We start from the raw sequence: 17276 nt of genomic DNA on the forward strand, positions 1-17276 counted from the left end.
CACCACCTTGGAAAGGCTGCTTCCCCCTTATTAAGGAAAAGCCAGCTCCATTTGTTTTGGCTCCCAGCAACCTAACAGAGTCTTTATAATTCAGCAAAGGTCTGTTTTCCTTGGAAGCTGGAGAGGCCAGTGGTTTGGGATCAAGCTGGAATTCTCACTGGAAGTTCCAAAATGGAAGTCAAATGACTTCAGCCGGCAGTGGTAGAGGCAGGAATGCGGGGCAGGCCTTTGGAAAGTGGATTTTGAATATTGGAGGCTACTCATAAGATGCTTGATGGGATAGAGCCTCACACGGTTTGAGGGTGATGTGGACAAGCCATTTTATTATTCTGTTCAAACTCCGGGTTCTGATATCTGGGGGTTTTTTTTGTTTTTGTTTTGTTTTGTTTTTTTAATTGTTTCCACGTAGAATAGAAAACAGTTTCAACCTAATCCTGGGAAGCAAGAATGGATTGATAAGATCCTTACTGTATACAGATGCAAGACAGGTCCCTTCTGGGGGAGACCAGTGAGGGTCACTCTAGAAGGACTAACTGCTGGATAGGCATTGGTCTGAGGAAGCTTTGGGTTGGGAGAAACACTGTAGAGGTAGCTCATGCCCAGGAAGGGGGTTCATTGGCGCCTGTGCCTTTTCTCTGCCAGAAACTATGAAAGAGAACTAAGGTAGGGTGGCTGTCAGTGTGAAGAGGGGGCAGCCTGGGCAGCCATTGGCAAGGTCCCTGTTGGGGGCAGGAGGTGACAGGGCTGAGCAGGAAAGACCCAGACTTCCGGTCTCTTGCATTAATAACCAGGTTGAGCTTCCTGGCTCATAAATCAACTCTCTCCTGTCTCTCTCAACTCCTCTGATATTCTAGGTTCCAGAGAAGATTTTTTTTTTTTTTTAAACAGAGGTGCATGGGTCTTCTAAGAGCGTCCATGGAAGAATTCAAGAGGTTCCACAAAGCTCAGGAATTGTAGACAAAATGTTGTAGGCATGTGCATTGCCCTTAAGTCCATGGTTTTTACCAGATTCTCACAAGGACTCTGTGATCTGCCCTCCTGCAAAGCTTAGATCACTGTTATACGTGGTAGCATAAATCACCCCGTAGAACACTTTGCACTTTTGTCTCCTTCAGTCTCTCGTGATAAGAATTTGGCAAAGCCAAAATGTTACAAAAAGGTTTGCACAGCATCAAAAGACCTTGGAGAGCAAACTCTAGAGGCAAGAAGCAAGAGTCATGAGTAAGTGCTGGTCTAGTCTGAGGACCATATCTGACACACCTGGGGTCTTAGCTCGGGCTCCTGTAACAAATTACCATAAATTGGGCAGCTTAAACAACAAACATTTTTTCTTACAGTTCTGGAGGCTGGCAGTCCAAGATCAGGGTATGGACAGATTGGGTTGCTAGTGAGGGCCCTCTTCCTGGTTTGCAGACGGCTGTCTGCTTGCTGTGTCCTCATATGGAGGAAGGAGAGAGAAAAGCAAGCTCTCTACTGCCTCTTCTTTACTCCCATCATGAGGGCTCCATTCTCATGACCTAATTGCCTACTAAGGCCCCATCTCCATCACACTGGAGATGTGGGTTTCCACGTTTGAATGGGAAGGGGTACAAACATGCAGTCCATAGCACCCAGTGATGGGCCAACAAGTGACTCAGGAGCCTTCACTAGGACACAGGCACGTCTAGGCAGAAACACATCCAGAATGATACTGATATTGATGAATAAATGAGATTATGGTCATGATTATAAAAGAGTATTCATTGACCACCTTCAATATGTCAGGAGTTACATACATGATGAATACATTATTTCACTTGATTGTCACAAGAATCTTGTAAAATGGATACTGATATCTTTCCCATTTTACAGACAGAGTAACTTAAGCTCAGAGAAGTAAATTTCTTAAGGTCAGTAAGTGGTAGAATGGAGATTTAAGGTCCAGTTTGTCCAATCCATGCTTCCTGCCAACCTAAGTAGCTTTGTTACATGCAAACAACCATCATGGTGGCTTGTGGGACGCTGATGTATCTGAGATCTCCTTCAGGGCTCTGACTTTATGATTTTTGAGTTAATTGAGAGAGCGACAGGTTAAGTAAATAATTTGTAAGTCACACACTATGTTAGAAATTGGGAGGGATAAACCACTTTTCCTTCCCAAAGGGACCACCATGCATACCCTGAGGGGGTGGGATTTCTGGAATGCTGTAGAGTTAACAAGAGGGGACTTGGAAAGTTAGAAAAGGGAGGGGGAGGCTGCATTCCAGGCATAGCTCGTGGTATGAGAAAGCACCAAATTTGGAATGGGACAAACAGATGAAGGTGTCAAGTTCTCTGGGGAGGAGTATGGGGACTGGAGACTAAAAACAGGGTAAAGCTCTGGCAAGATGCTATGGCGCCTTCTGAGCCTGAAACAAAGGAGAACCATCCCAGAACCCTGGGGGCCTCCTCTCCCCCATCCCAACAAAGGGGAGTTCCATTTGACAAGGGGACCGAGCCCCAGAGGGAAATGGACTGCCTCTCTATAGCGGGAGATCTTCAGTTCTAGCAGAGAGCTCTCTGGTCACAGGAAAAGCTATCTCGATTGTGATGGCTTGTCCACTTGCAAAAGATGGTGTCGCAAGGGCTTGACTTAGGGAAGAGTGAAAGGTGAGGAACTATAGAGGAGGAAAGAGAGGAACTGAGTGGGAAGAGGGGACATCATGAAGGACTGACGGCAGACACCTGGGTCCCAGCGCAGGCATCAACAATCTGACGTCCAGATGTGGGTGCACAGCACTTAATCCAACCCAGGTCCTAGAAGGCAACAACCCCTCTGTCCTCCATGCCCACCCCAGGAACGCTGTCCCCGGAGAGAAAACAACGGGAGTGACATCAGTACAGAAGGCAAGCTCAACTGTGCCTCAGAAGTGGCCCTGCCAGCTGCTTCTCCCCAGGGGACAGACACTGCTCTCACTGTGGAGGCCTGGAGAGCAGCTGAGTGTCCATTTCCCAAAGGGTTGAGCCAGACTTGGGGGCTCATGGGAGTCAGGGAACTGCTATCCCTAATACATGATCTAATGTCTTGTTCGTGCTCACGCCCTCCTCAGCAGAACACAACACACCTTCCTTTGTCAAGTCAGTACAGGCTCCATCCTTGGGGCCTCCCAGAGGGGCTGCCCACAGCCCCCTCAGCGCTCCTGGCTCCCAGTCAAGCAGACGCCTCTGCGTCAACTCTTTTTCCATCCCCACCTCCCCAAGTACACCTTTCCCTCTAATGGTATAAACTTAGCTCTGAATGAATGTAGAAAGGAGGGCACATTCATGTAAACACGGACCAGGTAGCTTTCCAGTCTAAGTTTGACACACACACAGATGGCAGAAAATATCCAAGTTTCTCTGTTTCCTTCTCTCCTGCTTCTCTCTGCTGCTTCCACTGCATCCTTGGACCCCACACCCTATCCTGCATTTAGCGAAGCTAACTAAATATGTAGATCAGGAAGTGCAACGGTTCGACTGGGTAAAGCAGAAATCACTTGAGTAACTGAGGAACATTGAGGAGGCAAAGAGAGCCCAGGGTGGCGTTGGGCATTTTCGTTTATTGGTTTGATTGTCTTAGAAACCCATCAGACATCTGGAAGCCTCTTTCGTCTTATGTGCTAGCTGAGTCTTCTCCTGGTGGGCCGAGTCTGTGGCTGCTACAGAATTTCTCAGTCTTAGAAACATCACCTCACCCCAGCCCCTGCCTCCACCCCACTGCCCAGTCCTTTTGTCCCTGAGTTCCTAACCTTGAAGGCATCCCTTTCACTGTAGTCCTTCCCACTCTGAGAGCATTTATAGTTAGTTCTCAAAAACACCTTCTCACTCATGGGTTCCTTTCATCCTTACAAGAACTTTGTGGGGGTAGTTAGCTATCTCTGTGCCCAGTGTACAGATAGAAAACCTCAGCTCAGAGCAGTTAAGGTGCTTGTCTGAGGTCACACAGTAAGTTGGCAGAGTTAGGATTAGGACCTTCGGTTGAGATTTTGTCTGGTGCTCTTTCCACTCTATCTTGAGCTGCTTTGAGGAAAGGCTGTCTGTCTACGAGGCCCCAGTGGGGAGGGTTACACTTGGTAAGGAGAAATTTTTTTGGTGTAGGTTTTTTATTGTTAAATATTGTTTTGTTTTGAAGGGAACAATTCGGTGGCATTTATCACATTCACAGTGTTGCGCAAGCACCACCTCTGTCTGGTTCCAGCACATCCTTATTGCCCCAAAGGAGACCCTGTCCCACTCATCAGTCACTCTCCATGTCCCCTCCTCTTCCCCTGAGAATACCAGATTACTTCTGTGTCCATGGATTTGCCATCCGTGGACATTTCATATAAATGGAATCAAGAAAATGTGACCTTTGTGACTGTTTTCTCTCAATAGGCATCATGTCCTCAGGGTTCATCCACATTTTAGCAGATGTCAGAGCAGATGTCAGATGTTCCTCTTTATGGCTGAGTAATATTCCATTGGAGAATGAGAGTGGCTTTTATGGGTTCAAATAGAAGTGACAACCTGTACATCCCATTCTTTTTTTTACTGAAGTATAGTTCATTTACAATGTTGTGTTTCAGGGGTACAGCAAAGCGATTCAGATATATTTATTCTTTTTCAGATTCTTTTCCACTATAGGTTACTACAAGATATTGAGTATAGTTCCCTGTGCTATACAGTAGGTCCTTGTCGTTTATCTACTTTATATATAGTAGTGTGTATCTGTTAATCCCAAACTCCTAATTTATCCTCCTTCCCCCCTTTCCCCTTTGGTAACCATAAATTTGTTTTCTATGTCTGTGAGTCTGTTTCTATTTTGTAAGTAAGTTCATTGTATCGTTTTTTTTAGAATGCACATGTAAGTGATATCATATGATAGAGATCTGTCTGACTTACTTCACTTAGTGTGATAATCTCTCGGTCCATCCGTGTTGCTGCAAATGGCATTATTCCATTCTTTTTTATGGCTGAGGAATATTCCATTGTACATGTACACCATATCTTCTTTATCCATTCACCTGTTGATGGATACTTCAGTTGCTTCCAAGTCTTGGCTATTGTAAATTGTTTTGCTGTGAACATTAGGGTACATGTATCTTTTCTAATTAAAGTTTTCATCTTTTCTGGGTATATGCCCAGGAGTGGGATTGCTGGATCATATGGTAACTCTATTTTTAGTCTTTTAAGGAACCTCCATACTGCTCTTAGTAAGGAGCAGTTTTTGAGACCGACTGGCTATTACCTCTCAGTGAGACCAGCTCCAAGGGGCCAAACACAAGTTGGATCCATTTTGCCAGTGTATGAGTGTATGGAGGGTGGGCAATGGGTTGGTATGCAGGATTGAAACCCTGAACACTCCAAAGGGCATCAGAAGGGCTCAGCATCCGTAGGTGGTAGGAGCTGAAGCTAGGCTTTCCCAGTTTCATTATTCATTCCCCAACCAGGAGGGCACACAGGATTTAACTGATAGTCTACTGTCCCTACACTGCCAAACCCACAGGAAATCTCTCTCTTGTTAGCAGTGCTGACTTGCAGGATGTGTACGGCATGATTGAATCATGGCTAACAATGAAAGTGTTGATGGCCCCACTGCAAAAAGGGATTCCAAGCTGACCGGGCACTTCATGGTCATTGTACTAAGGCAAACTAGACTGGCCCCTAAGCTCTCTGGGAAGCCAGTGACCTGATTGTGTCTACCAGCATCAGATAATCAGACTGGCCTTCCCAAAGACTCTTCCACTTTGTAGCTAATTCACACCCAAACCTTTAATCCACTCCACCAAGGAGCACCTTTAATATGTGGGCATGTAGCTCTCTTCCAAAACACTCCACAATTAAGCTTTTCTTTCCATCTTTTCCTAGGACTTAATCTATGTCCTCTTAAGCATTCCCTTCTCATTCCTTCTTATTTATAATCATTAAATGGACTTACTCCAAAAGATAAGGCTGTAGGTGTCTATGAATCATTCAAGGGGCAGTCTGGTAATGAAATTTCTAGACAATAAATGACACAGGGCAGAATCCTCCCTTTTAAAAGATGAAAAAAGAGAAGTACCTACTAATGTGGAAAACTTAAAGAATATTGATAGTTCACCCCTTTTCTTAAAAGAAATAGCCTACATTGCAAAAAAAAAAAAGCGTACATAAAAGGATAGATATAATCAAGTCACTCACTTGATTTGGTCTATGACAGTTTTAATGAAGAAGTAGTTGGGTTGTATAATCAGGACCTGCCATTTTTGGAGCCCCTACTATGGTCACTGTCAAGCATTTTCCATCTGTTATCTTGATTTCTTGCAATATCCTTATGAGGTTAGAGTTGTTATCCCCCATTAAGGATGAGGAAATTGAGCTAAAGGAATTCAAGTTTGTGCAGTTGGTGAGTCTGAGGGCTGGGATTCTAACTTGTCTTTACAGCTCATGCCTTTTCTCTGTGCCATGCCCACCTCCCACCTCCTAGACCCACTTTTCAAAATTTTTATCAACATCTGAATATCCCAGCAAGGTGAATGTAGAATGATCCCTAACCATCCAGATCCAATTCCTGTATGCTCTCCTTATAGCCCCTGGTTTCTTCCAGCAATTCACAGTGTTGATCAACTGACATTGCCAAGGCTAGCCAAGAGAAAATGAGGCCATCAGATAGAAATTCTACCATTCATTTTTAGATGGATTTCTAGTTGCTCTTTTTGAATCTTCTATGTAGAGAGCTTAGTCAATCTATACCTTAAGTGACATCCAGCCTAGTTTATTTCCCACACTGGCACCCTGTTTTCTAACTTCTTTCACTCTCTTGCACCATGGGGACTCTCTCTATGGATCTATCATATGAATCCCATTGAGAAAAACATCACATACTTGAAATCCCATCAACTTTCCCAAATTGTTCACAACCACGGGAGCCAAAAGGGCTCCAAGCACTGTTCCCCTCCTTTTGATCCTGTGCAGGCATCACATATGTTTCTAATGACCGTGTATTTTAAAAGATCCTAGGCAAAAGAGAGCTGATGCAAATACAAACATTTTGGAGGGCCTGGCATTCTTTTAAAATTAGTTTTGTTAATGGAAAGCTTCAGGTTACTCTGAAGTTTCACACTCTTAGGTTCTGTTCAGCAAGACTTTAACTTTTACTCACTCAATGGGTCTTGGCAAGTCATTTCCCTCTCAGTTTACAGAGCTCCCGTTTTCCCCACAGGGGAGTAGGCTGTGATCATCTGTGGTTCTCAAAGGACTCACACCCTAAAATAGATTCTGCAGTTTTTATTACCAAAACATCTATTTCGCAAATCTAGCATTCTGTATTCTCTCAATAGAATGCTGTGCAATACAGCATCTATCAGAAAAACCATTAGACAATACGGGTAATGCTTATGCAACACGGTTTACTGTCCCAGCAAGAACTAGTGATTTGTTACACACATGATGCACCCATTGTACTAGATCTTTTGAGATTTCAAATGTGTGGAGGGCAAAGAGTCACCCATATTAACACTAGACTATGAATTCTTTGTAATACCAGGCCATAACCTAATGTCTAGTATAGAATAGCTGTACAATAAAAGTTTATGAAAGAAATGGCATAATTTGGGTTATAAGTGTCTGTGTTTTTAATGGGTTAGATGATTTCAAAATGCTAAAATTTAGAGCTTTGAGGGTAGAAGTATTGGAAGAGGAGAAAATGTTTTCTCTCTGCTCTTCACGTGCCTTCCTGTTTCACTTAGGGTTCTTAGTCACAAGCAGCAGAAACTGATTCTAGTTGCTAGGAGCAGAGAAGGCATGAATCGAAAGTGTATTACGTAGCTGGCAGAATAGCTGGGAAGGCTGGAGAAGGAGGCCTGAGCAATGGGCAGGACCAAAGATGAGCAACCAGCCTGAAAGAGTTCTCTAATGCTATGTCTTCAAGGTCCTTGGCCAATGTACATGGCTAACTAAGCCCAGATTGCATGCCATGTCATAGCTTCTGAGGACCTGGGAAACAAATGTCTGGCATTTCCCGGCTTGCATGATGGGAAGTAGCTCTGAATCTCACAATGGCTCGTAATATGGGAATTCCCTAAAGACGGAAAGGGCTGCACAAATGGGGCAGCCAGAAAAAAAAAAAAAAAAATGTGAAGATTCTGCTACATTTCCCCCTGGACAAATCCCCAGGGTCCAGCATTCTGAATTTCTTCTCTCCTTTGACTTTTGGCCATCCCTGCTTTGACAGTCCTCAACACGGAGTAAACAGGAGCCCTGTATATCATGGGTCTCAGGCGGTTAAAAGCCACTGAGGAAGTAAATTGGTCATAAGTCTTCTGTCTACTCCTAGTAAGCCTAGTTAGTACGATGGTTCTAAATCCATCCCTAACTCTTACCTCACCCCATAGATATTTAATTTTGTACATGTATTCAGACAAATGTGACCCAGGAGATTCTGATGCATACTACTGACTGGGAAACGTGTCTTAATTGTTCCCATTTCTCACAGTTTCTTTACAAACCATTTCTATTTTTCTGAAGTCCCCTCCCACACCCCATCAGTCCCAACCAATGGCCCTTCCGTCAGCTGGGAAAACTAGGCTTCCAATATACGCTCCCTCAACTTCTCTCTCTTTCAAATAAAATGACTTCATCTTTACCCATTCCATCTTCTGTCCTACTTCATTTCCCCATCTTTCCAAGCCTACCTTGGCCACTAGTGCTCATCTGGATGCCCTCTGGTCTAATCTGAGACCTAATACTTACCTTCCCTTTGGACTGCGTCTTTGTTCTCACTTCCCTGATGCCTAATTCCCTTTGGCCCTGAAACATTCAAGTCTTACCTGATCTAACAACCCTTCAACTTGACTCTGCTTCCCATAGACCACCTTCCTGTTCCCCCCACCACCTTCATCTTTCACATCCAAACATCTGAAAGGAGTGGTTTGTACTCAAGGATGTTCCTTCCCCACCTCTCACTCATTCAAGTCTCTGTAATTGCTTACAGGCTCACCCACACACACACACACACAGCTCTCTCAATGTCACCCACGGCTTCCTGGCTGCCCAAGCCTCTTAGTCTGCATCTTTCTTGACCTCCCCAAACCACCTGACTCTGTTGAAAAACCCTTTCCTCCTGTTGTGGCTTTTCGTAGAAACATCCCTCTTGATTTTTCCTTCTAATCTTCAGATGATACTCCCTCAGCCTCCTTTCCTGGGCTTTCTCCTCTTCTCGTTCTGTTTTCTTACCCTGGCCATTCTTTCTTTAGCTATAACCACAATGTAGATGACACCCAGGTATGTGTCCCCGATCGTGATTCTTCTATCTTGAGATTCAAAGCTTTCCAACTGGTCACTTCCAAAAGATGCCTAAGCCTGTCTTCCACTCCATCTCACCTTCCATCATGCCTTTTAAAAATTTAGCATAGTAAAATATACATAACATAAAATTTACCATTTTAACCACTTTTAAGTATGCAGTTCAGTGACACTATGTGCATTCACATTGCTGTGCTCTTCTAATTCCTTTTTAATATCTGTGTAACTGGAGGGGAAAGGACCACTTATTCATCACCGGGGGCTGCCCCACCTTCATATTACTGGCCGAGCCTGGTGCCTGGTGGTTATAAACATGAGCTCTGGAGGGTCTGATCTAAGTTGAAATCCTAGCTCCATGACTCTGGCTGAGGCTTTCCACCTCTCTGGTCTCACTTCGCTCATCTTGTATTCTCTACTCTTGTTGGGTACGCAGTCACTCTGCCGAAGTACTAAAAGCTTTGTTTATTTGTGAGCTAACACCCCTCAAAAAACTTGTCCTCTGGAGCTGGCACTGCAAGTGAAGAGAAAATGAAGCGTTTGAAGAAAGTGATGGGTCTTAGCCAGAAAGCAGAAGTTCTGGATATACTGGAGGGGGATGTCAAATCTGGTGTTGCCTTGGATTTACGACACAAACAGCTCCACCTACGCCTGTTATGAAAAGAAAGAGAAAACAATCAATCAGTGAAACTGTTTTGGTGACTGCTTCAGTCTTTGGGCAGAGTAGTAATTGCTCTTCAAGTGACAGGTGAAACCTCTCTGAATGTTGAGAAGGTGATTTAGTAGAAATTGCAAGAATTTGCCCAGGAAAGAGGTGATTTGGAGAAATTTGATGTGCCTACCTTTCAAAATGCCTTCTTAAGTTTTGCATTTATAGAGTCATCAAGGATCTAAAGAGGTCACATTGGTTTTTTCCCCCATGTTTATTTCATTTTATGGAGGAAAGTTTGCTTATGAATGTTGGGAATTCTAGCAGCCCCCTCCTGGAGGTGAAGACGTATTTTGTTTTTAGCTTTTTGTTTCCTTTTGGACTGGATCTGATCTTATCTATCTCTCATTTCCAGCCCAGGCCCTGGCATAAAAGATGCACTTTAGAACTGCCGCCTGTTTCAATAAAGAAGAGGTGAAGTGTTTTGGTGACCAGATCCTACTTTTCCTTTCAGAGACTGAGTACAGAAGTAAAGATTCTGAGTTTCAGCCCAGGATGTCACAGGATAATGTTCAGAACAGATTGCCCTTTACAAAGCACCTTTGTAGGCATACTTTATCTCATTCGGCACTGACAGACACTCCATTTTTTAGATGAGGAAACTGAGGTTCAGAGTGGTTAAGTGACTTGCCCGAGGCTTCACAGCTAATAAGTGATCAAGCCCATCCTAGCCGAGCACCTATAACTACAAACTCTCGGTTGTCTTTCTAACCCATATTTGGCCTCACAGAGCAGAGGGATGGCCTGTGCTGAGCTACACCCTGCCCTTGGCCAACTTGACCGCTGAGGAGCCTGCCATTGAAGGCATGTGGATGAGGCAGTTGGAAATGTCCCCACGTGGAGTCGAAGCGTTTGGCAGGCAGGACGTGCTGGGGCCCCGCTTTCTGCTAGAGGCCCCTGGGCTGGCGTCTGCACGTCCCCAGTGAGCACGTGTCCACCTGGGCGCACCAACCGTGCGCCCTAGCGGCTCCCGGTGCGCCCCGGGTGCCAGCCCGCCCGCGCGCTGCCCGGCCGCGCCTTGGGGGCCTCCCCACTCCCCGCGGCTGCAGCCCCGGTGTCTCCCGCCCGCTTAGAGCAGCCCGGGGCTGCGGCCGCGGGTTCCCCCACACCCCAGGGGCGGAGCGAGGCGCGGAGACGTCAGGGCGGAGGACGAGCGCTGGGCGAGCGCGCCCTCCCGGCTGCTGCCAGTGGCCCACGTCCCCGACTGGCGCGGCCGGCGGCGGGGAGATGCAGGGAGCGGCGGCGCTGGGGCGCAGCCAGGCGGCCGGGCGGGCGGGGGCCAGAGGCTGAGCCGGGCGAGCCAGCCGCGCACACAGCTCTGCCCGCCACCTCCGAAGCGGATCCCCGGACGCCCCTCGGCTCTCCCTGGGTTTCTAGCAAAGTCCCCCCGGGGTGTCCATCAATTTCCTTAGGTGACTACAGCGTGTGTTTTGTTTTTCTTTCTTCCTTCCCTCCCTGTGTGCCCTTCTCCAGGATGGCAGAGGCGGAATTGCACAAGGAAAGGCTGCAAGCCATAGCAGTAAGTCCACTTTCATTTTATTTTCTTGCTCTATTGTCTGGGATGGAAGAGGACCCCGAGTGCTTCGGGGCCATCGACATTCCAGCACAGTAGCCGCAGGACATGTGTTTTGGGGATAAAAGTCTGTCAAGGCTCAGCTACGCTGCTTTTTCCTTTATGGTCTGTAGATGGAAAGCCCCAGGGCGCGCTTTGGGCTGGGGATTTGAATGTGGAAGATTGGCTTAGAAATAAGATGCTTGCTACTGGGCTTTGGGGAAAGACTAAACAGGAGCATGAGGGGTGGGGGTGGGGGGGCGATTCCTGGAATATTACCACCCAGTGCTCAGTAATACTCTGACTTCAGACACTGGAGAATGGCGGGAACGGTCACCAGAACGGTGGCTGCCATCCACTCTGTGGAAGCTGTTGGTGTGCTAAGTGGAAAACCAGCAATCAGCTCCACTGCCAGCCACGCGGTAGAACCTCCTCCCTGAAAGCGGGAGTGTTCATTTTCCCTGTTCTGTTTGATATTGACAAGGGCACTGGCGCAAGCCATCACCCTGGGTGGGGGGTGGGGGGGGGGCGGGTGGTCTGGGGACTTCTTAGAACAACTGGGTCCTGGAAATAATATTCCAAGAGAGCCTCCTTCTTCTAGGTGTGGATCATCTGAAAACCTATTTTCAGCATACAAAGGAGCAACCAGTTTTGGCAAAGTTTATGTGCACTCTCAGAAAAGTGTACCCATGTGCATCTTGGGTATAAAAGAGCTCGAAAGCTGCCTAAATTTGAGCAGTCCTGCCACAGTGCTGCCAGTGATCCACAGATGTGGTATTTTTACTGGAGCCACCGCAGCTGGATTATATATTTCCTTTTCAGATGAGGGAATGATTACTGCTGCTATATGAAATAATAGCAATTAAAAGAGGTCTCTTAACATATTGGCATAAAAGAATCGCCAGACATTCTTTTACCTAAGTACTTTTTTTTTTCTTTTGGGTCCAGGAGTTCCCTGGAAACACATGTAAATTTGTTGGAGAAATGGTGTGTAATGTTTTGGAAGCAAAGTATATTAAAGTGTTTTTAAAACCCTTTGGACGGATCCTTCACTGGGAAATGCATACAGACTCTTCTTTTTTAAAGAAGCGTTTGATGTGGTCTCTGTGGCTCTGAGATCCTCTTTATCAAAGTCTTCAAATCTTAAAATGTCTTGGAGACTTTACAGCTGAAGCGAGAGAGACTGTTGGCACTGTTGAATGCTATGGCTTTTTTGCCTGTTGGGCAATCTTTGAACTTGGTCCTCAGAACTCAGGAAGGCTTTTTTTTTTTTCTTTCCCTTTCCCTCTGAGTATGTGTATTTTGATGGTTAGTGAGGTCGTTTACGGTTTCTAGAGTTGGTGGCCCAGCAGTGTGGCCAGTATGTCATGAACTTGCTAAGAATGGAGATATTCCGTTCTTGGTGCCATGTCGCTGGTGGGTGCTTTATATAAACTGAATAATAGGCTGCTTTAACTGTCCATGAAGTGGCTGCTCCGGAGAAGGTTCAGTTGCTCCCATCGGAGGCCGCCGAAGGTTTCCAACAGTTGTCACATTCTCTGCCTTTGCATGACCAGCTTTACTGGATGCCTGAGGAACAGCTGAGCCTCATGAAAGGACTTGCTTTCTGAACGGGGAGCCAGTAGCAGCTTACACTTGGGCCACCCTTTTCCGAATGGGGCTGGGTAATCCCAGCAGAGGCTAAATGGACTTTCAAGAAAGATCTAGCCAGTCTGCTGGAATTGTCATGCCTGTTCAGTTGCGGAGTTGAGTTTGTCCTGTACCTGGGAAGGTGTTGATGATTCTCATGAATGATTCGGCCTCAATGAATATATCTGTTGTTATTAGTGCAGACTTTCTAACATCGAATTAACGGTGTGTGTGAGAGAGAGAGAGAGAGACAGACAGACAGACAGAGAAAGAGAGAGAGAATTGAGATGGGGTGGAGGGGCTTGTGACCACATCAGTAAATAGTTCTGTGCCGTGCTTTGGTCTAACGCATACTCTCCAAATTTTGCAAACTTGCCTCTTTCTGCCGCCTTCCTGGGGTTCTCAGGGGACCCTCAGGAGCTCACGAGGCTGCCGCCAGAGCCTAGCCCTCCTGAAGTCTCTCTGGAGATGTGAAGGAGGAAGAGAATGATTCTTTTGTTTGTTTGTTTTTTGTTATTGGTTATCTATTTTATACATAGTAGTGTATATATGTCAATCCCAATCTCCCAGTTCATCCCCCCCGCCACCCCGCTTCCCCCCAGGAGGAAGAGAATGATTCTTTATCTCTTCACCAACTTGGGCTCCTCTCCAAGAGGAAAAGCAGATAGCTGGAGATTCTAATCTGTAGACTCTTGGGTACTCTTTAGTCCGGACCTTGGTTCCTTCATCTGTAACGGGGGCTCATGAGTTCTACCTCAGGGGCTGGCTGTAAGGTTTCGATATGGTGCAGGTGAAGGACCTGGCATGGAGGGGCCAGTAGATGGTCTAGAGCCCCCAATTCCTGTCTACACTGCTGCCTTGTCCTGTGAGGGTGAGAGGCAACATCTCTGAAACAGAAAAAGTCTAAATAGCCTTCTTTATCCTTTCCTTTACTCGACTGAAGGCCAGAGCTCAGCCCAGTGTCAATTTCGCTAGCTCCTCAGACCAGGTGCAGAGATGTGACTGGAGGATCCATCCATCCGGTCATGCAGTAGGTATTTACAAAGTATTGCCTCTCGGAAGGGACTGGCAATACCAAAAAGTCAGTGTCCCCAAGTTTCAGCCATCAGAGGGAAGACTTTACCCTTCGCACACTTAAGTTCGAAAAGGGACAGATGTCCTGTGACCTACTAGCCACATGATCATCTGTGGGATTTTTTTCCCCCCAAGGGAGTGAAATACTCAGAAACTATAGTGCTTTAATTGAATCTTCCAGTTGTGTCCAGAGACTAATCAATGAGAAAAGATGAATCTCAGCCTACTTCCTGTCAAAAGAGGAGCAAATCCATCTTGACAAGTGTCTCTACTCCCAGGTGCTCCCTCCATCCGTAGGGACTCTCCCAAAGTTGTAATTTTAGAAGACAGCAAGATGCCTCTATAGCACAATGAATGCGGGTAATCATTCAGGGCATAATAATACAGTTGCCATTTATTGACCATTTTCTATTCAGCAGGGCTCTTGTGACGTGTGTTCTTTAAAAAAAAAATCTTAAGTTGTTAATAGTCTAACATAAACAATTACTATTCAGTAGCAGGAATACTTATGCAAATGAGCACACACCTGGAGCAGGTAAGCTGACCTGGAGGAGTTATAGAGCACTTTCCAAGAGAGGAGATGTTTGAGCAAGTCTTGAAGGTTGAAAAAAAAATGTAAAATAACACAGTAACTTCCCAATGAGCAGAAGGTGTTTATTCACTTGCTTGTTGTTAGTTTATTATTGATTTGAAATAGTTAGTATAAGAAAGGGAAAGCGAAACACATGAAGAAGTTAAGTCAGTAGCCAAAGGCACCGACTCAGCAAGGAGACGCAAGTGCATTTGAACACAGATGATGCCATTTAATCCTAATAAGCTGATGGGGGAGGAACGTCTATATTGTCCACATTTTAAAGAGCCCGACCTTAACAGAAAGTGTCAAGGCCAGGATCAGAACCCACACTGGAGGACACTGGAGCCCCTTTATTGACCACTGCCAGGATTGGCTCCCCACAAGATGGTGGCAGCATCTCGTGCTCTTCCCACGAGCTCACTGGGTGGTTCGGCAGCCTCTGTGTGAGCGGATGAGGCAGAAGCAGACTGATTCAGTAGCATCAGGAAAGGCTGAGACAAACCAGGAGGCCACATCCTTTTGAGAGTCTTCCAAGCTGGGTTTCAGTGCATGGAAATACCCAATGGGAGTTCTAACCGAGTGAGTAACATTCCCTTGGAGAACAAACCACTGTGTCTCAATAGAAACCAGTTTGAGGGGAGGATGTTGTTATGTCTGCACATCCGAGAGGAAGAGAGTCTTCCTTGGGCCCTGGTGAAGATAACTGAACGTTTCAGTGGTCATTGTGGGCAAAAGCCCTCAGAGACATAGAAAATACGGACACGTGTGAGTGTGTCCATATTTACTGAGATATGAGGTGCCAATCCAACCTACACTGGCTCTTTAGGGAATGTTGTCACTTAATGAGAACTCAGACTCTGTCGAATAATGAAAACGATCTTCGGCATTTGTACAGCACTTTACAAAAACCTGCACGTGATACCTTAATTCTGAGCTGCGCTGGGCAGGTCTCATTGTCTCCACTTTACAGTCGAGTATACAGAGGCATCTGGGCTCACACAGGGAGGTGTGGAAGAGTTGTATCTCTCTCCTGACTCCTGATTCCTCGTGTTAGTGGCACGTCTAGCCTTGGAGGGGTGCTGTGCTAGGGGCTGGAGCTGCCCCTAGGATCCTTCTGAGCTGGCGGTGGGGAAAGGGGTGAGCTTGGGGGTATGTGGGCCTAGCCATGACTCTGTGGAATCTGCCTTTTGGGGGATTTCACTTTGGACCCCTCTCCCTCTTAAAATTCTCCCCCAGAGGGTACAGATAGTGGCCTATGGCTCCCACCTGACCCCATTCTCTGTCCTGAGAAGGCCCAGACGTAGGTGGGTGGCTTAGGCTGGTTATGCCTTTTACCCACAAAAAAACACTCTTGGCATTTCCTTGGCTTCATCTCTCAGTGTTCTTCTTGCCTCTGAGCAATAAGACCTTGAGTGCCAGGGTTGCGGTGGGGACCAAAGGCTAAGGAGGCCAGTCAGCCCGTGCTGATTCAGGCCGCTTCGGTTGGCCTGCATGGCTTGGACAAAAGTCCTGGCTGCCATTTGCGTGTGATCCAGCCCAGCTTCCCAGGTCAGGGATCCCTCAGGGGTTCTAGAGACCCAAGCCCAAGACCTATAGTAACAAAAACTGTGATTCTTGGGGGGACCCTCCCTGGACATGAACCTCTGTCGTTGGCAGGCAGCTGGTAAAGGGCTGGAGAATTGAAGATCCCAGTCATTTGTTATCTTCTTCTACATAAATGGTACCCTGCTTCTAAAAGTTCAAGTTGAGGCTTAAAAAATGGTTTGCTCAGGACATTGGTGCCAAGGAAGAGTTTGCCCCAGCTGACTCTGCAGGGCCGCTCAGCCACTGAGGGCCCATTCAGTGTCATTACCAGGTCTGGGAGTGACAAGGCAGGCCTTACACAGATATGCCCAAGGGCCATACACCTGTCTGACCATTTATTTGTACCTCTGAGTATATCAGGCTTTAGCCTCTTGGGACAAAGAGTAGCTGCTCTGGCAAGTCCCCTGTGAAATAGAGCAGTCATCATTTAAAAAGCCAAGCAGGGGGGTTTGTGGGTTATGATTTGTTAATATTTAGAAGAAAAACAGGGCTCAGTGAAGGCTTCTCTGCATTTCTTTGGGGTTACCCAGTGCTTTGTGGACCACTGCTATTGGTCCTTTGAACTACCCACGTTTCGTCACTGATCGTTTTTGGGGATGTTGATCAACTTCCTTGGCAGTGAGAGTTGATCATCATGTAGTGTGATGTTGACTGAGGCAGCAAATGGCATTGGTGCACAGAGACGGTGGTCCCCAGGGCTGTCAGTACCTCACAGTCTGGTGAGTAACAAGCGTGGATTCAGGTGTACGAAAGCCTTGGCTCACATCCCAGCTTTTCTATTAGTATCTGTGAGACCTTGCTGGCCCTCGGTTTCCTCATCTGTAAGTTGGAGATAATTATAATACCCACCTCATGGAATTGTTGTGAAGGTTATTTGAGATATTTTGTGGGAAATACTC

The 17276-nt window shown here is 46.3% G+C and overlaps 1 protein-coding gene across 13 annotated transcripts in view; it reads left to right on the plus strand.

The window, feature by feature from the left end:
* The window catches only part of PALM2AKAP2 (PALM2 and AKAP2 fusion), a 619204-nt gene that overhangs the window by 251880 nt on the left and 350048 nt on the right, over positions 1-17276 (plus strand). For all 13 annotated transcript variants that reach the window (XM_079926224.1, XM_079926225.1, XM_079926226.1 and 10 more), the window contains one exon: positions 11438-11483. In XM_079926224.1, the coding sequence (XP_079782350.1) occupies positions 11438-11483 (46 nt within the window). The remainder of the gene's footprint in view (positions 1-11437; positions 11484-17276) is intronic.

This window comes from Stenella coeruleoalba (assembly GCF_951394435.1).
Source record: "Stenella coeruleoalba genome assembly, chromosome: 7".
In the NCBI taxonomy this organism is placed as follows: Eukaryota; Metazoa; Chordata; class Mammalia; order Artiodactyla; family Delphinidae; genus Stenella; species Stenella coeruleoalba.